General features: G+C 47.5%; 1 protein-coding gene across 3 annotated transcripts in view; it reads right to left on the reverse strand.

The window, feature by feature from the left end:
• The window catches only part of adarb1b (adenosine deaminase RNA specific B1b), a 178,634-nt gene that overhangs the window by 11,808 nt on the left and 146,346 nt on the right, over positions 1 to 20,480 (reverse strand). For all 3 annotated transcript variants that reach the window (XM_063213486.1, XM_063213485.1, XM_063213484.1), the window contains 6 exons: positions 15,591 to 15,665; positions 8,677 to 9,611; positions 5,665 to 5,779; positions 5,234 to 5,402; positions 4,685 to 4,836; positions 3,597 to 3,765 (listed from right to left, as the gene is read on the reverse strand). In XM_063213486.1, coding sequence (XP_063069556.1) covers positions 3,597 to 3,765; positions 4,685 to 4,836; positions 5,234 to 5,402; positions 5,665 to 5,779; positions 8,677 to 9,611; positions 15,591 to 15,618 — 1,568 coding nt within the window. In that variant the 5' untranslated portion in view covers positions 15,619 to 15,665. The remainder of the gene's footprint in view (positions 1 to 3,596; positions 3,766 to 4,684; positions 4,837 to 5,233; positions 5,403 to 5,664; positions 5,780 to 8,676; positions 9,612 to 15,590; positions 15,666 to 20,480) is intronic.

Consider the following 20,480-nt stretch of genomic DNA (forward strand, 5'->3'; position numbering starts at 1 on the left):
AGACAGGGAGCAGATATAAACAGAGAGGGAGAGGGAGAGGGAGAGGGAGAGGGAGAGGGAGAGGGAGAGGGAGGGAGAGAGGGAGAGAAAAGAGAGAGCAAGTGAAAGAAAGAAGGTGAGAGGAAAGGAGAACAGAGCAGAGCGAGAGAGACAGAGAGAGCGAGAGAGCAATAGAAAAAGAGATATAGAGAGCAGAGATAAACAGAGAGAGAGAGAGAGAGAGAAAAGACAGCGCAAGTGGAGGAGAGAAGGTGAGAGGAGAGGAGCGAGAGGAGAGGAGAGCGAGAGAGACAGAGAGAGCGAGAGAGTGAGAGATACAGAGAGCAGAGATAAACAGAGAGAGGGAGAGGGAGAGAAAAGAGAGAGCAAGTGAAAGAAAGAAGGTGAGAGGAGAGGAGAGGAGAGCAGAGCGAGAGAGACAGAGAGAGCGAGAGAGTGAGAGATACAGAGAGCAGAGATAAACAGAGAGAGAGAGAAAAGAGAGCGCAAGTGGAGGAGAGAAGGCGAGAGGAGAGGAGCGAGAGAAGAGCAAGGTAGCTTCTCTGAGTCCTGAAGCCGAAGGGGGGCTGGGGAGGCCCAGACTGAGATGGCCCTCGCTGCTGCCTGAGCAGAAAATCTATTAAAGCCCCTTCCTGGCAGCTGCAGAAATGATTGGGTGTCTTCCTCGCTCGCTACGACAAGAGCACATTATCTGGCATTGAATTGAAATGGGCCATGAAAATAGAAGATTATCCACGAAACAATAAAATTTCCTAACACGCTGCACATTTAGTAAGGATGAAATGCAGACTGCGTGGCTGGGAGGAGGGGAAAAAAATCCGACATCAATAAACAAGAGATGTATATAACACGCGGTGAGTAATAGAAAAAGCATGGGCCACTGCCTGGTAACTGTACATCATTGCCAAAACGCGGCCCTGATTAGCAAAATGCAAGACGATGGCGAAACGGCAGCAAATCTGTTTTCCTCCACCTTATTCTTGTCAGCCCAAGTACGGGTTGAGTGATCGGAAAAGGCCATGGTGGTGAAGGCGGTGGGTGGCGGGGGGCAGGGGAGCCACAAAGGGGGTCCTTAAAGGGGTCCTTTCTCCCGGGCCCAGGAGGAGATGGGCCCCAGAATTAGTTCCTCAGTACAATGTATGTATTGATGGGAGGGCCCTTTCCTACAATTTTGTTCCATGCCCGCCTGGCCAAAGCTGTCATCGGCCCTGGCGGGGGGAAGTGGGGGGGTATCATTCTGGTGACATTCCCTCATTAGTCATTAGCACTGACAGAAGGCCTCTACACTGCACCCTCCAACCCAACACCATCCATCCCTCCCAGCCTCCCACCCCCCCAGTCTCAAACATCACCACATCCAGGCGCATACAAAATAGGGGTAGGGGTGGAATGCTGGTGGTGATGGTGTGTAGGGGGTGGTGGTGGTGGTGTGTAGGCGGTGGATGGTGGTGGTGGTGTGTAGGCGGTGGATGGTGGTGGTGGGTGGTGGTGGTGGTGTGTGGGGGGTGGGTGGTGGTGGCGGTGGTGGTGTGGTGGTGGTAGGGTGTAGGGAGTGAGTGGTGGTGGTGGTGGTGTGTGGGGGGTGGGTGATGGTAGTGGAGGTGATGTGTAGGGGGTGGGTGGTGGTGGTGGTGTACTGGTGGTGGTCGTGGTGGTGTGTGGGGGGTGGGAGTGGGTGGTGGTACTGGTGGTGTACTGGTGGTGGTGGTGATATGTAGGGGGTGGATGGTGGGGCTGCTCTGCTCTGAGAGTAATGGAACATGCTGGTTAACTATTGCTGCTGCCGTCTCTGCCTGCCTGGCTGGCTGTCAGAGCTAAACTGCGGGTATCAGTGACAGCTCTTCCTCTGGCTGCTGTGCTAAGCTCTGGCTGAAGACAGTCAGCTGTGAGCGGCACACAGCTTTTGGGGAAGCCGTCTGTGGCAGAATAGGATCACTCTCCGATATACAGTAGTGTGCTTGGGCTTCTTCGACACACGTTCTTGCAAAGCATCCAGTTGTTCCAGCAAAGGCTTTATCTGTCTGGAATCGTGTCTAATAGAAAGCATTAGGACCAAGATTTCCAATCGAACCGTGCCCGTCTCATAATGCATTTGTAAATTCATATTGAACAAGGCCAGATATTACCACAGATCGAAACAATTTGAACAATGTTTGAACAATTAGAAAATAATAGTTAATAACGTTTCAATGTCACTGTTTGCAGTTCTGTAGAACTATCGCAATATGTTCTTCCATGCAGTGGTAACATTATTCAATTCTATCTGTTAGTTTATTTTTTATTTTTAGTCAACTGAAATGATTATGCCTGTGGGGTAGGGAAGTATACAATAATGAAATATATGAAAATTATGATTTAATACTGTATTTACAACAAATGTACATATGTGTAACACACGCTTTGATCATTAAACTGGATTTCTTCTGTTCATGGAAACGTAATTGATTTTCATCAAAATTTGCACTTTTATGAGTGGGACGGCTTCTTGTCAAACTTTCAAGAATAAGTAAAATGTGCAGTATGTTACTAGTTGAACAGAATGTAGAACTACCAGTAATGGTGGATGGGGCATATATTCAGCATGAGCATGAGTGCCCATGGAAACTGCTGTTAAGTAGATAGGAAAGTGCCCCCAGAAACCGAGACTGTAACGTAGGCAGTTGGTCCAAGTTGACCTTTGCTGGGGGGGGTCTTCTTGGATCCCAAGTGGCTCCTTGAATAGCTGTAGTCAGCTCCTAGTTGACCACCTGGGAAGGGCAGGTAGGGTTTAAAATGTGGTACAATCCTAGGAGTGCAAACTTGTTTCAACCTACTTTGAAACAAGTTGGGAACGAAAGGTTGCGGCTCTTCTTGAGAAGTCATTAGTTGAGAGTGGTAGCTCAGGATTTGACTCTCTACATAAAACCCAAGATACTTGCACATCCGGGAGGATGTGAAAGTAAAGTATATTAAGCAGACCAAAAAAAGGTTACTTGGAAAGAGGAATGAAACCTTTACATTTTCACTTGTCTTAAATTCTATTATTTTATTATTATTATTTTGTATTAGTTATATGTATTATTTTTAATGATGTCTCTATTTCTTGCGTTTATCTTTTCCCCCTTTTCAAGCTGTTGTAGGCCTTTTTCTTTTATCTGTACATTTTAATTTTATTTGTAATTTTTTTTTTTTTTTGTAAAGCACATTGAATTGTGTTTGTGTATAAAACGCGCAACACAAATCAAATTGCCTCGTCTTGCCAGCCCAAAGAAGAAATCATCCAGTTGCCTACAGCTAAACCAAAGAAGCTGGATCTAACAAGAAGCGTCATTTTGTTTCTTTTCCGGTATCCACTTTATGTCGGGTGAACGCCCCTTTAGGAGACCTTCGGAGTCCTGAGGTTGAGAATCAATGAAGTCCCCTTAGCGCTGTAGATGGCGGTAGCGCACATCTTGCGCAAACACCTCAAAAAGAGAAGAAGTAGGGGACAACGCCCCTTAGGAGACCCAACTTGAGCACACGCTTTTGCATTGAATGGGCGTGTTTTGCGTTATCTTGGTTTGATTCAGTATTTTTGGCTAAACTCCTTGGAAAATGCAACTTCCCCAGACTCTCACCTGGCGATCTTGTCGCTGCAAGACATGGTGAGCAGCCTCTCGCCCTGCAGGACTCCGTCCCACGTCTGGATGGTGTTGCTGGAGCGCACGGGGATGGTGCCCTCACCCGACTCGATCTTGGTCCGCAGCTGGCCCCTGGCCTTCCGGTTGGGGTGCCGGTCTCCTTGGTCTGGAGGACGCGACGAAGGGGAGGAAGAAAAACAAAGATTAGTCCAATGCTCGTGTGGGGTTTGAGTTTGCCACAGGAAGCTTAAAACGTGAGCCATTGAGCATTACCACTACTCCTTAGGCTTTACAAGCTAGTTGGCTCCATCACTACTAAGACAAATGGGGTTATGTGCACTTGTGTTGACTGGTACGGGTGCGGTGATGGACTATCATGGCACAAGTGCGGTCGTGCTATGATGGAACTCACCCGCACAACAAATGACTCAAATATGACACTCGAGTAGGGGGAGGTAATCAACAACGCAGAAATGAGACTGGGGCCGACTAGCTAATTAAAACCACAGACAGAATTTGTTTGGTACGAGCAGTTGGACGTCTGAATGAAAGCTTAATTAAATGAGCCTAATCGTATGGGTGCAAACACGGCAAATTAATTGAATTCGATTATGGGGGGGAGTTTGAAACAGAATTTTCCTGTTTTTTCCCCCTTCTCTCCCCTTCCTCGATAACAGCTTGTCAGAGAGCCAAATGGAATGTGAAAGGCTAAAGCGGAGCTCGGCTTGTTGCCATTGTTTCTCCCGAGGTCACAGCAACAGCTGTTTTTCGAACAGAGCCGGATTGTTCCGTGGCAGGTACACATCACCCAGGAGGATTCACAGGCATCGCTCTACACACATGCTGCTTGTAAGTGAATAGCTTATATCACCATTGTGGCATTGTGTGTCTGAAAAAAAAAGTGTTTTAACCACCTTCTGTTCTGTTTAACGTGTGACTAAAGGTTTGATGGACACACAGTGGGCGGGGAAGCCTGTAATTATCCAGAATACTTAGAAATGATCTGAAACTTTGTGGCATGATTTTATACGGGTAGTGATTTTAGCAATATGAAACAAAAAGGCGCCTGTCGGCCTGTGCCTTACCCTCGACCCCGGCCTCGTGCGGGGAGAAGATGCGCGCGTCTCCACAGGGTGAGGTGCTGATGTAGAGGTGGAACTGCACGTTGTCCTTCAGCCGGTAGCCATGCTTGTCGCAGCGCATGAACATGGACTTCTGCTGGTCCTCTTTGCTGGCACTGGGGCAGAGCAGAGTTTCCAGCAGAGGAAAACAAGGTCAAGATCCACTTAAAACCAGCCTCAGAATATCCACAGAATAATACTAATGAGGACACTGTCCCAATTTTGATACCAATGTTAAGAAAAGTGGAGCTCTTTCTCCATACAACTAATGTATATATCAAATGGAAGCAGAATCCCAGATTAAAAAAAAAATAAGTCATCCCACATAGATGAATTATAGAAGACTTCCTAAATAATAAATTAGCAGTGTCAAAATCATAGGCAACAGGAATCTGTGGGAAGAGTTTTACTTTCTAAATCCAGTTTGTCCACCTCTGGTACCAAACTGGTACTGTATGTGAGAGACGTCGCGACAGAGACCCATATTGCTCTTCCACCTCATCTTGATCTTACCAGAGGAAGAACTCCAGTTGCGTGTAAAGGTAGCGGATGAGTGAGCGTCGGGCGATGATCTCTGCGTGGCAGTCGTTGAGCGCCAGGCCACGGTCACTCATGTACTCGCCGTTTATGCATTTGGTCCCCGTCGACACGCAGATCACCTGGGCCTCCTTCACATCGGTGCCTGGTGCAGGACGAGAGAGAGGGGCAAAGCAGGTTGGAGAGATTTAAGTTAGGTGTCATTATCCCGCTAGCCCATTAATCACAACATTCGCCACATTAACTTTAACTATTGACGCGGCTACTGGAGGAACTGCCATGCATCGCTGGGTTTCTCGTGGAAGCCATTTCCCTACTGTTATGTCTGAGATGCTGGGAGGTCTGGGGCTCGGCTTGCCAGACCACCCAATTCCTGCTATTAGGCGAGGAAGCAAAGCGTACTCTACCTGTTGTCATGACGACTCCTGCCAGGACTTTCCGTCGCGCATGAGGGGATGTGAAGTTGTCCGTCAGCTCGCTAAACTTGTCCACCACCAGGCGGGAGACTGCGTCAGCGAGAACCTGAGACATCAAGCAGTTATGATGATAAACGGCAAGCTACATTAAGCATTACCTTCAAGGAACCAGGAGGATGGTGCACACATGCCTAACAATGGTAACATTTGTAAAATACTAACAGAAACACAATCGAAGCTCAAGACAGATGACTTGCATTCCAGAGGCAGAAGCACTGGCCCTGGTTACATTCGCAAGTATGTAATCCGTGGCGTTTAGACTTTCTTGGCTTTGAAATAAATTAAACTCTAATGGGCACAGTTTTAGAAAAGAAATGTGCATGAAGACAAAACAGCCTGAAATGACATTTCTGGAGACAGTGCAATAAAAGAAGAACTGAAAAAAGAAAAAACCCTCAAGCAAAAACCTTTTCTCTTTTCCCTTGACAGCGACCTTAACTTTCTCTCCCCTTTTTTTCATCCTCTGCTAATATGGCGGAAAATGATTATACCCACAGCAACATCAATGGCTGAGTGGCTGCAAATTAAAGAGATTAGTCCAATATGACTTTCCAGAGCACTTGAGAATCGTTTGCATGTGGACAGATAATTTGACTCCTTGAATGCAGGAACGGTGATTGGGGTGTCACAAAAATGTCGCCGGTTGTCTGTTAAAAGACGATACAAGGAAAAAATCCGACCTTTTCCTTTTTTTAACCAAAAAAAAAAAGAGAGCGAGAGAGAGAGAGAGAGAGAGAGAGAGAGAGAGAGAGAGAGAGAGAGAGGGAGAGAAAGCTGCCATAGGGCTGTTTGGCAGAGGCATTGAAACGCTAAGTGTTCCATCACAGCAGATTTCCATGCTTTTCTAATTAGCGTGGGCCGGCATGGAGGGCACCTCTGAGCACAGTTGAAGGTAAATTAAATAAATATTAACAGACAGAGAATTAATTGGTCAATTAGCGGGGGTGGCACGTCTTCTGCTGCGGGAGGAGGCGAGAGAACCAGGCAAATCAAGTGACAGGTGGAGGGGAAAAAATGGGACATGGTAGGCAGAAGCACCATCATTGGGGGAGAGAAGAAATCCATGCTGAGGGAGATAGAGGTAAATGAAGAAAAAAAACCCCTAACAACCCACAATGCTCTCCTGCTTTCAGACCGACCACGGTTCTGTCAATTCAGCCCTGTCCACGATGCGTCAAAGTCTGCCCATATCTAAACCCAGTGGAACAATCAATTCAGTGACACCTTATATACAGCATCCCTTGGTCCTTGCACATCTCCCGGGCTCCGCCTTTATACATCACCCCCTCTCCATCCCCCAGTACATTTGCTGACGTTATCTGCTTCTGGATAAGGCTTTATTGGCAGCATGTTCCGCAAACAGGAGTCAGATCATGACGGCTGTCAGATTAAACTGTGTGTTTTTTAACTGGACCCGTCACATGGACGTAGGGGAAGGTTTCTTGTCACAGAGGCAGAGATATGGAGAGATGCAGAGAAATGAGGAGAGAGAAAGAGAGAGAGAGAGAGAGAGAGAGAGAGAGAGAGAGAGAGAGAGAGAGAGAGACAGACAGAGAGAGAGACAGACAGACACAGACACGACAAGATCCCTGGCATGTCCCAATGTCCCATGTGAAGACTGGACAGGTGAGTCCTGTGATGTGTAAATGGTGTTGTTTTAACACAGGAGAGGCAGAGATGTTTAATTTAGATTGCCATATTCCCATGGCCATAGTTTATCGGGGCCGAGGGGATTAGAGAAAGGGATTAGGAGATGTGCTCACCGATGTCCCCATAGGAAAGAAAAAAAAAAGTCACACTATTCACTGATCTGTCAAATGGCACCGTTTCATCCATTTCAAAAGGCTGTCCCCCAAATTCATGTTTTAATCCATCTTCATTTTCAATCTGTGCGTCACAGTAAAAAAAAGACAGACAAAGGCAAGCCCGAGAGATGCTCACCCAGCCTTTCACAATTAGCTGAGGAGTCTGAGATAATCATTTCAGAAAAAAAGGAGGTAACCTAAAGGTTATTTTTATTTGGACAGCCTTCGTTCATTTTGTTGGATGGCACAGAACGAAACAACTTCATTAAAAAAGACAGATAAAAGCCTCTTCATCTTCTCGACTGCAGCGCTCGCTGTACAGTAAATATTTATTCCAGTTAAGGGTCTACGCTGCACTAATGAGCCTCACCCATGAGAAGTAGGGATTTACTTGTCAAAAAGCACTTCTGTAGAGAAGAGGCACTTCTAAGACTCTGGGTTTTCTTAGCTGACAACGGTTTAAATAATACATGAAATTAAAACTTTCTTGCTGATAAATAAGTAAATGCACACAAACATATAAATGTGTACACTGTGCAGTCATGGAAAACCGTCATGGAACCCATACGGCCTAGTTTATAGAGAGCTGGCTGTTTGCCTCACAATTTGAACATATTTAGTAGAAATGCTGCACTCTCAGGTGAAAGTGTTACACTTTATTCTAGTGGGTTGGCATAATAGACAGATATAACACTGTTCTACTAAATATGAACTTTGCTGTTCGCTCACATCCGAAGACACAGTAAGGAACATGTAAGGAATTGGCCGCACATTCTGAAAAAAGACCCTCACCAAGTGAACCCCATGACCTACTCTGGAGATCAACCACTGAGCTCCAAGACTTGGAAGCTAATCTGTGCATGTTTTCTGGATAGGAGTGAGGGGGTGAGGTGGTTGGTGCACTGTTACCGCACCTCAACGTGGGTACCATGACCACCCTTGGAGACTGAAGTGTGCAGCTACTGCTTTATGCTTTTTCAGATGGACAGAAAAGGAGGGGCTGGGCTGAGCTGAACTGAGTGGATATCTATGAGGGGCTATCTTACCTGTGGGAGGTTTGTGAGGGGATGAGGGAGTGGTGCTCTATCTTACCTGTGGGAGGTTTGTGAGGGGATGAGGGAGCGGTGCTCTATCTTACCTGTGGGAGGTGGAGCTGAAGGCCTTCTCTGGGGATTGGCTGCCTGGAGGGGGTCTGGTCGAGCTGCATGTTGAACAGGGCTGAGAGGGCCGCCTGGGCGGCTCGGGCCTTGGCCAGCTTCTTGTTGCGGCCGGAGCCCTCGAACGTTTGCGCGTCCACTGTGACGGACATGACAAAGTTCTTGGCGTGGCTCTCGCCGCTCTCCGAGACAAACTCGTACTTGAGGCCCGGCCGCAGCTCGTTGAGGATCATGACGGGGTTTTTGCCGCTGGACGGGGAGGTGAAGCCGGACGGGGGCGGCAGGGGCGCCTGCACCAGGCTGTTGGAGCCCGGCGTGGCCTGCACGGGGTACTCGCCCAGCGCGCCCAGGGAGCCGTTGCCGTTGGAGCCCAGGAAGAAGGAGTCCTCGGGCTGCGCCGGCGTCTCGAAGCCGTTAAAGAGCATGTCGGGGAAGTCAGCCTGGTCCGAGGTGAAGTCCGTGTTCACGGTCAGCGTGCGGCCCATGGCCAGGTGCGCCTCGGAGGCGTTGGGGAACTGCACGAAGGAGCGCAGCGCCTTCTCGGCCGCATTCAACTTGGCCTTCTTCTTGGTGGGGCCGGAGCCCTCAAACTGCTGCCCGTTCACCTCAACCGTCATGACGAATACCGGCGCGTGCACAGGGCCCGTCTGGGACAACAGCTTGTACTGTAGGCCGGGCTTGATCTCGTTCAGTTGCATCAGCGCGTTCTTGGGCAGCACAGGCCCCGGCGTTTTCTTGCGCTTCTTGGGTCTGAACTTGGAGTGGGCGTGGCCATTATTGCCCTCCTCCAGGGGGCGTTTACGGGTGCCCCCTCCGCCTGCGCCGCCATTCGGGAGCTCGGCCACAGGGGCCGCCTCCTTGGAGGAGGTGACGTTGTCCAGGTTGCGGTTTTCCTTTACGTCGGTGCTGCACGAACCTGCGGTGCCCAGAAAGAGTAACTTACAACGCCTTCGTTGCAGGATCTTGTAAATGTAAAATTTATAGATTCCTTTTATTGCTCTTTGTAACAGAACAAGTGATGTGTGTTCCTCCTCTCCCTCTTCTTGGACTTTTTTTTTGGGTGGGGGGGGGGGGGGGGGGGGGGGGGGGGGGGGGGGTGGGGGTTTTACTTGGAACAGATGGGTAACAAATTATGCCTGGGGCTCTAACGCTGACTGCCTAATTCAACCATCAGCTAATAAAAGGGCCATACTTTTCTGAAACTACTCTGTACCCTTTCAACTTGGAACAAAAAGAATAATTAAGACAATTAGCGAAGATTATGAACTATGAAATCCTAAAGTATGATAATGATTGGGCTTTAATTAGAAGTGTACTTTGGGCATTTGCTACGCACCTAATGGCTCATTGGCAGAGGTATTCATCATTTTTATTATGGTCATAGAAAAAAAGAGCGTATGCCACTGTGCTATATTTAAATATTTCAAGTTTGTCAGCACTATGAACTACAGAGAACGGAAGGGTTATGTGTATGCTTCAAAGAACCTTGCATTATATAACGTGCTTACAAATTGTACTACCTATTTTCTTTTGCTATTGTCATGTAATGCTGGATATAGACGACTTTGTGAAAAACAACAATGGCAATTAAAAAAGGGGGGTAAGTAATAACATTGTGAATGTTCCACAAAGGCAAAATCAAACTTCATGATGAGGCTAAAATGAACTTCCGTTCCCTGATGGATAAGCTGCGCTGTTTAGTGCTGACTGAGGAGTTCAGGAAAGGGGATGGGAGAGGATTGCAGAATAAGTAGGGGACTATGATCTAGCATTCATGCATTGTTTAGCATCTGATTCATTTGTTTCACAGAACACACAGAAAGATTCACACAAACACTGTTTTGAAAATGCATGCTCACACAATATTTATAAGTTTGATTCCTTTTTATGTTACGTATTCAAATGAAACATTTGGTCAAATAAAACAATAATATAGAAGTAGATATACTGATATACTAGATATGCTATGTGAACTGAACTTTAAGTGTGTGGTGATCCAGCTTTTTTGAGTGAGTGGCTCTACATTGGAACACACATCATCATGCTCTTTCAACAAAGTTGATGGAACTTGATGGCTAAATTTTCATTTATAACATCCTCCAACAAAAGCTAGATAGGTTACTCCTTTCGGTGCTCAAGTCAAGAGAGAACCGTCCGTGACAGAGGAAGGGGGAGAGGGAGAAGGGGAGAAGGGGAGGAGGAGAGGGGGTGGTGGTGGTGGTGGTGGGGGGGAGGGACTGGACAGGGGTTGAAAGAGGGGTTAGGGAGCTGAAAGGAAAACCACATCAGGATAATGAGAGGACGGAGAACAAGATAGAAACACAGAAGAGGAAAAAGAGAGGGAGACATCGAGAGAAAAAGAAAGAGGGAGACAGCGAGAGAATGGCAAAGAGAGGGCAGTGAGAGATGGAGAGAATACAGAGTAGAACATACAAAAAAACAAGCAATACAACCCCACATTAATCATTTCCTCCCCTCATGCTTACGACACTCTCAGACATAAAACACAAACACAAAAAGAATCTGGCCAAAGATCTGAGACGAGTTCCCCCCACCATCTTCCCCATCTCATCAAAAGCCCATCTATTTCAATCTGACATTTACGGTGTTTGGAAAGAGGAAAGAGGGTAGTGCTCGTCAACCATCAAAAACACATGTTGATGTAGCAAACTAGCACTGAGTAAAACGCCCCAGTTATGTTGTGCAAGACTTTCTCGCTACAGCCTCCAAGCTCGCCTGAGATCTGACCTCCTTCACTTGATCCTTTGGAGCGTTCTGTCAACTTCAAAAACACAGACACTCACGCGCGCGAACAAACGCATGCACACACACACACACACACACACCCCCTCAACCTATGAAAGAAGCTGATCGCCCCCATCCTGCAGCCCTGTTTTCCTAGCATAATAAATAGAGGGCACGTACTCAGGGGTAAAAAAAAAAAAAAAAACGGTAAAGATCTTAAGGATCTAGCAAGATGCTGGGAGGTTCTCAGAAGTTCTGCGGAAAGAGAGGGGATTTTGTGAAGCGGCGGCTTCTGAGGATCACTACCTGTCAGTGTGTATCGTATGGCTGTGGCTTTTTTGTAAAATGAAGGGAATAGTCTAGCGAGCATGTGATGCTATGGCTTTGTTGTGTGGGGGTGGATGGCACACACCCCCTTCAAAAACACTGATCAATGGAAACCCCTTACCAAAAAGCTCTTTAAAAAAAGGTATATACAGTATCAGCCATTTTTTCCCATTACATTTTGCGAGCAATCAACAACATATTTTCTTAGACGTGAAAGTCCACCCACCCAAGCCTGAACTGCCATGGTACTAAATCATTTCCACTGGCAAGGGGGGCTTGCCCACGCACAGAACTTACATTAAAACTGTGATGGCTCGGCGTGTGCCTGTGTGCGAGCGTGTGTATCCAACCGTTGTGAATCACAATACAGTGTGCTTGACATGAAATTAAAGAGCACAGCAGGCATTTGGTCCTGGCTATATTTACGACGCATTTACTAGTTTACTTCATAGCAATGCTGTTCCTGTGAGTGTCGGCTGAGGCTACACCCTGTGCTGTGCTGTGCTGCTGTAGGCGAGCAGTGTTGCCAGATTGGACTGTTTCCCACCCAACTGGGCTGCTTAGGATGACCACCTGCGGGTAAAAATGGTAAAAAGGGGCATTTGGGTGGGTTTAGCAATTGAAATCAATAGAATTTTGTTCAAATTGGGCGGGATTTAGTGCTTCTATGCAGATTTTGGACATTTTTTGGGCTGGAAATCACCAGTCTCATCTGGCAACCTTGCAGGCGAGTGTGTTTCTCCTTCTCGGTTCCAAAATCGGGACCTATCCCCTCCCCAGACGAACTCCTCCACAACTTCAACCATCTGCTGCCACTTCTTTCCTCTACTCTGGAGAATCGTGTGCATCATACACCCCCAAACCCACCCACATATCCATACAAATGCCCGCATGCACAAACACATTTTGCAACATGCACCCACCCACACCCACACCCACACCCGCACGCGCACACACACACGCACACACCCTTCCGCTCCTGGGGGTGCCACTTAAATTATCCGTGGCAGAGGAGGGGCGAGTGCACGGCTCCAGGTCATCCTGAGCGCGGAGAAATAATTTAGGCTTTGAGAGCGGTAATTATCATGACAACCTGCGGGGCGGCAGTCTCTTCGCTCTGATTTGTGTGTTGGTGTACGTGTGTGCGTATACATGTGTGCGTGTGTGTGTGTGTGTGTGTGTGTGTGCATGTGTGTGTGCGAGTGTGTGCGTGTAAGAAAGAAAAAGGTCTGTGATACTGAGCATGTCTGGTCGCTGTGCTTACACAGCTAGGATGCACCACTCACACTCACGCGCACGCGCACACGCACACGCGCACACATACACAGTCAGGCACAGGAAGATAGAGTAGGGAAATAACTGCTGTAAGTAGGGGGGGTGAGCCTCTCCCGTGGCTGAAACTCCTGCTGAAGGTTGAATATAGGCACAAGTATAGTAATGTCCCCCCTTTTTTAAGCATAGCGTCAGCCATTTTGCCTGGCCAGGGGCCAGCAGCAGCCTCAAGGTTAGAGCAGATGATGGCTGGTGTCACCTGAGTGCAGCGCAGCGCGGGGGTTCTGCTCTCCGACGTGTGGGAACTGGGAACACCAACGCCATGGGAGGTGACGGCCAGATTTATACCCTCACCTCACCTCACGCTGCACGACACGGGGATGGGGACACTCTCTTCCCTTTTCCAGCTCAACGCAGCACTTCTCAGGAGAATAGTGTGTGTGTGTGTGTGTGTGTGTGTGTGTGTGTGTGTGTGTGTGCGTGCGTGTGTGTGCGTGCGTGTGGTAATATATCACTGACTGTATGCATCTCATTAGTATACCACTCAACAACAAAGAGGCGAGGAGGAGTGAAACTTTCAGAGCATTAAAACTTTAGGGAGAGGGCCATGATGATCTTGGCCAGAAAGCAGCATGGGACTCTCTGGGGCTGTTCTCCTAACTTTGAAACGTTCTGTGTGAGTGAGGGGTGCGGTGCGAGCGTTTCTGCTTCGGTGAGGGGAAAAACATCGGGTCTACTGTGTCATGGAAGCGTATCTGTGAGGAATCTAAATGGGGACCTGTCAGATTCACCTTTGCAGAGGAAGGGGTGGAGGGAGGTGTGTGTGTGTGTGTGTGTGTGTGTGTGTGTGTGTGTGTGTGTGTGTGTGTGTGTGTGTGTGTGTGTGTGTGTGTGTGTGTGTGTGTGTGTGCGCGTGCACGCGCCCACGTATGCATGTGTGTGTGTGTCTTAACAAATCATCCTCTGGTTCCTATTGTCAGCTGTGGGCAGGGCCGAGAGGGGGAGTGAGGATCATGACAATAGAGAGGCAGCGGCAGCAGCGGTGGTAGCGGTAGCACGGATCCGTCTCCTGCCTTGGCATCTGCCTTTTAATCCAGAATTTTCCATTCGGCTCATTGCTGAATATCCATAGATAAGGGTCTTTTGAAAGAGGGCTTTGATATATATATATATTTTAAAAATCCTGGCCTTCTCCCTGTTCCCATAAGGGTGCGGCTTGATCAAAATCCTGTGCAAAAAAAATATCTATTAACTTTTGACGATATCTGTAAGGTAGCACTTACACGAAAATACGTGCTAATCTTAAAAAAAAAGTTCTTCACAAGGAAAATGTGGACAGATGGATATTTTCATCATTTCATTTCTTCAATTGCATAGTTTGGAAAGTAAAACTCTGGGAAAAGTTTACTTGGCCAACAAGCCCCTTAGGTACTATAGGCAGGGCGGGGAAAGAGGTTCAGCACTGGCCTTATAAACCTTCCTAAAGTTTTAAAAGGCCACTGGAGATGCACTGACAACTAGTTTATAGCCAGTGATTAAGTTACTTGCTGTATAGGGAACTGAGTTCTACTAGAGAGTTCTTTCAGAGTAGCTCAGACTCTATACAGTGTTTATATTTGATGAGGAAGGTAGGAAGCGAGAGTTTAATTACATTTAAAATATGAGCAAAAACCGAGGTCCAGGGTGTCTGATATGAATAAAACGTAGTTACTTGCTATAAAGAGAAGCATAAGAGCTGTAGAGTTCTTTCAGACTAGCTTTGACTGTACACAGTGTTTACATTTGAGGAGGGAGGAAGGCAGCTAGAGTTTAACTACGTTTAAAATATGAGCGAAAACCGAGGTCTAGGCTGTCTGATACGAATAAAAAAAAAGCAATTACAGCTTCTCTTTCCCTCTTTTGGTATATAAAAGCATTTGTACTCACATTACTTAATTACACTTACAGCACATGAGGTACATGATATAAAGCAAGTTTTCTTACGTCAAAATGTCTGCACACTTTGATGGTTTAAAAAAAAATACTCTAATGGCCAAGCTTTCGGTCAACAAACCTTCCTCTAGACCTTCATCTATTGCCTAATAGCTAAGTCATTAAACGCTAAACGGATCTTAGTGTGCAGACATTTTGCTTTATAAAAAGTACTGCTTCTTTCAATAATGTCTGGTATCTTTTAATCAGGAATGTGGTGCAACCCTTTCAAGTATGCATTTACTTATAAAAAATAGTTTGGCATGAATGTGGGTATGTACTGTAAGTGCAAGTGACAAAATGCTATGAGGGGGACTGAGAGTACGTTTTTTATGGGCTTGGACAGGACAGTGTGTGTGTGTGTGTGTGTGTGTGCGTGCGTGCGTGCGTGCATGCGTGCGTGCGTGCGTATTTGTGTGTGCGCGCACGCGCGCGTGTGTGTGTATGTGTGTGTTTGTGTGTGTGTGTGTGTGTGTGTGTGTGTGTGTGTGTGTGTGTGTGTGTGTGTGTGTGTGTGTGTGTGTGTGTGTGTGTGTGTGTGTGTGTGTGTGTGTGTGAAGACACATCTGGAGTCACTCACTCATGTTCTCCTCCTCATCCACATCCATGCTGAAGAGTTTCTGCTGCCCCCGGGCCAGACGAGCTCCTGCTCGACCTGCAATGAACAAACACACAGCAACGTCAGACCAGTGTGCACCACATACAGTACAGTACAAACACAGATAAATAGCACAGACAGCAGACTAGGGATGTAAATAAAATGAATCGATGTATCGGCCTGCGATTGAATCGAATCGCATCGTATCGTGGGGCATTCTTAAGAATCGAATCGCTGGCCCCTGTGCAATGCCCTAGCTCCATAACACAATAGTAGTGGAAAAGAAATTGGGAAAAAATCGAACCGAATCGCATGGTATCGTGGGGAATTCTTAAGTATCGGAGAGAAAAAAAACGAATCCCTGATTTAAGAAATCGATACCGTATCGTATCGTCATGAAGGCTGTGATTTACACCCCTACATCAGACACACAAAGACACAAGCACACCATACAGGGCTACAGAGCAGAGGAAAACACCTACACAGCACATATCTCATATCTCACAGCAGGAAAACTGAACTGGCAGCTTTTGATCCTAAACACCGCAACGGTAATTCTAAGTTCATATGTCCATATGACACGAGCACAAACACAAACACACACACACACACACACGCGCGCGCACACGCACACGCAGACGCAGACGCACACGCAGACGCACACGCACACGCACACACACACACAAACATAGGCGCACAGGCACACACACAAACACACAAACATATACACATGCACAGAGTCAGGCCCGCACACACGCACAGGCACACACACAAACATATACACATGCACAGAGTCAGGCCCACACACACACACACACACGCAGAGTCAGGCCCGTACACACACACACGTACACACACACACACCCATCCACACAGATGCACGTGCCTGGGCTCAAAGTTAAATGGGCATGCTGCCTCTCCCCTGCGACGGCCAAGTTGGCCAGTGATAAAGAGCTGGTGCGAGGAGAGGAGGGGGGGGGGGGGGGGGGGTGGTGGGCGAGCGAGGGAGCAGGCAAGCGAGCGAAAGAGTGGAAATGAAAAAGTGCTCGCTATAAGGTTAAGCCTACAGTAAGTGAATAAATATTCAGCAGTGGAAACTAATCTCCCAGGGAGAGGGGGCCGCGGCTGACAGGCCGTAATAGCAGGAGCAGTCTATTGTGACTTTAATATCCATTCGATTAGACCTCATTTCGCCTGCCTCGCAGGGCAAAAAATGCTTTTGACATCAACAGGCTCTCGGCTCCCAGACGACAAGGATGCAGTTATTGGCATCAAAGGGAGAGGTGGAGAGGGAGGGGGTGGTTGGGGGGGGCAATGGCAATGAATACATGCAACAAAAAATTGAGACGGTACGGAAGAAAAAAACATACACGGTGGCCAATATACAAAACGAAAATGGGCTTTCTGCCTTTACTTTACATACATATTTGTTGATTTCCCCCCACTTCAGAAATGGGAGCCTAATCTAGATCAAAACGACCCAGGGGAGGTGAGTGAGTGAGGGAGGTATTTTTAGATGAGCTGGGTTTACTGTAGTAGACTGTAGCATTTGTGAGGTACGGAACTACAGGTGGCCCATGGGGACAAACAGAGCAGCAGCACAGCACTGTGACTAAAAACAGGTTAGAATGTCAGGACATTACTGCAAGGACAAGCCTGTGTCGCAAGTCTTAACACAGCCAAAGAATGCGGAACTCCGAGGGCAGCTCACACATTACACTGCACTCCTACTTGTCAGGAAATAAAGCGTCCACTTCCTCCATGAATTACTGCCAACAACCAACAACAACTACAAAAGAACAATGGCAGCGTTGGACTGAGGGCTAAATGCTGCCTGAAAATTAAGCTCCACACATTTATTATTGCAGCAGAGATGCTCACTAGACCATCAGGATGAGTATTTGTGCTGGAGACAGTACAACATTCCTGCCACATCACTGACGACCACAGAACATGATGCCCCCCCAACCAGGCCGTCTGCATACACAAACACACACAAGGAGCCAAAACACACTTAAACACCAACAAACACACATGAGCAGCCAAACACACTTAAACACCAACACAAACACATATGAGCAGTCAAACACACTTAAACACCAACACAAACACACATGAGGAGCCAGACACACACTTAAACACCAACACAAACACATAAGCAAACAAAGATAAAAACATAGACCACCACACTGCTGATAAGGCAAAATCTTTTAACGGTGCATGAGTCGGGAAACAGGCACTGGGTGCCCCAGTGGGATGGAGGGATGAGAGGGAGAGGGAGAGAGAGTGTGTGAGAGAGTGTGAGAGAGAGAGAGAGAGAGAGAGAGTGTGTGAGAGAGTGTGAGAGAGTGAGAGAGAGGGGTGGGGGTGGGGGGGGGACCTCAGAGGACCGTCGACGAAGCGATAACGGAAGCAGATAAAGCAGCTTGCCGATGCTGATGGCGGCCTTCTGCTCGGCCGTGTGCACCATTCCTCACGGACGACACTTTCTTAAGCTAAACTAAATGGGCTAATTAATCTGGCCTAATGGTGGGTGACAGCAAATATGCTACCACAATTATTACCATATTAAAGATTAATATTCCGTGGGAAAATTTGAAAAAAAAAAAAGAGGGAGAAAAAAATAAGAATGGAAAAGGACGAGAGCTGGGGGGGTGGGGTCTCTGCTGAGGCAAGCTGAAATTAAAAAGTTTTCCAGACATGTCCACGCCTTCTCTTATACATCCACCATGATTAAAGTTTCTGTCCTTGCGTCGTCCATTTTAAAATGTCTAATTCGCTCTTCTCCCACTTTCCTTTTACTCTTCATTCTATTGTTCCTCTTCTCTCTCTCTCTCTCTCTCCATGTGTCCCGTTTCCTGAGGATGGGGCTAATGGCCTGGGCCTCTTGGACCGAGCCGAGCTGAGCTCGTTCTGGGCCTGTCGCTTTTGATTTTCGCCTCCTACGAGCCCCCTAGCTTTTTTTTTTCTCCCTCAGTCTGTGAATTCATAAGCAGCGATGAGATCAACTCCAATCTACAAGTGGTCGACATGAAAGCCGCCTTGCCAACGGTGGCAGCCACACCGGAGAGGGAGGTGCAATCAATTTTTCATTTGCACTCAAAGGAGGAGCAGCGCAGCGCAGCAGGTTCCCGAGCCTGTTTTCTCACCATCACCACCAAGGTCATGGGCAAGACCAGGTTCGAGGATGTGGAGAGGGGAAGGGAAGTGAAGGAAAGGGAAGGGAAGGACAGAGGTTTTTTCAGATCCAGCACCAGCAACAGCAACGAAGAACAGACAATCCACCTCCTCCTTCCTCTGGGAAATGGGAAATGGGATGGCAGTGTCTAGTGTCTACGGTATGTCCAAGTAGAAAAAAACACACACATTCGTCTCCAAAAATGTTTGGGTGCAAAGTCGCATGAAAACTGAAAATAAAGTCCGTCCACCAAGCTCCCATTTATATTAATTTAATTTAAAAATCCTGCACACCAAGCTCTCATTTAGCTTAATCTCTTAATATTAAATTAAGAGAAATTGGAGCCTGGTGTTCGGACTTTATTTTCAGTTTTCATATGGCAGTGTCTGAGCATGAGGGGGGCCAGACCAATCCAGTCGAAGGAAATGGGACAGCAAGTGTTTACTTGTTGGAAACGTATCCAGCTGAGTTGGCATAGTTGAGTTGGACCCAAAAACAGGACCACTGTTACCCAGACATACAGTACCTAGCCTCAGGTATTTGCTGATTTTCTGTCAGTTTTTCATCTGAGACCTCAGTTTGGGGTCAACACGCTGTGCCTTGATGCTTTGCGCCGCCTTGCCTTCTCAGTAAGAGCGGCCCGCTGGCTGACACATCAGAGGGAAAACAAGTGCCTTTTTTCCTACCGCAATGACGGAGCCAACTGTCAGGAGCCTGGGCATTATAATTGGCTGAGAGAGAAAAAACACCACAGTGTTTCTGTTTTACAAGAGCAACAGGCGAAAGGAAGCCAAACTGAAGTGCCATCAATGACAAAGGCCCAAAGACATATTTGTGATTTATCCTTCATCCAGAACTGGTGTTTGGTGCAGAGGCAGCAGTATGCCTGGATGCAATTTAGGGGCCTGGGATCCGTTCTTATTAAATCGGTTATAGAGAAAAAAGGGGGAAAAAATAAAACACTAGATGCTGCACCAGCAGCAGCCTACATTCTTCCTGCCAGAAAACGACACGCCTGCTCTCATCGTGAAAAACGGCGAAATAAAATGTGTCCACCCCGAGCCCAAGTACGCACAATTTCCAGCCTCGTGAGCACTCGAGCCTATGGAGACACCTCCGCACCCATAGTTTCATGCTTCACAATTTTAATAAAGGTGGCAGAGACGTACGAGCAGCCACTGTCTCCTCTCTCTCCTGCGGCAATTTGAGCGTCAGCGGCGGCAGGCTGGGAAAAGAGGGGGCTGGGTGGGTTTGAGGCTGAGGAGGAGGGGGTTTAACTTTCCTCTAACAAGCTCGCCCAACACTTGTTCCGAGTCCTGTAAACAGGGAAAAGAAGGAGGCGAGCACAAAAGCAGGCGTCTGCGGAACGCCGCGGGATTCCTGACAGCCGGAGACGGCAGCTTGAAGGCTTTTGAGTCGGCGCGGCTGACACGGCAAGCGGCACGGCGCGGCGCTTTGGCGTCTCATCTGATGACAGCGGCGGTAACGGTGTCTCTACTGTGGCGGTGGCTGACGATTGGGAGGGGGATCCTCTGAGGATGACTGCAAGCCTTTCACTCAAAAACTTTTTAAAGAGATGAAAGATGGAAAAAAAATATAAATCCCAAAGCCTACATCCAGATCAGACTTAACAAGGTGTCGTCTCCCATTTGCGACATGCTGGCTTGAGTGGCAACAGGTGGAGCCGAGCTCAG

Source organism: Engraulis encrasicolus, chromosome 13 (genome assembly GCF_034702125.1).
Source record: "Engraulis encrasicolus isolate BLACKSEA-1 chromosome 13, IST_EnEncr_1.0, whole genome shotgun sequence".
Classification (NCBI taxonomy): Eukaryota; Metazoa; Chordata; class Actinopteri; order Clupeiformes; family Engraulidae; genus Engraulis; species Engraulis encrasicolus.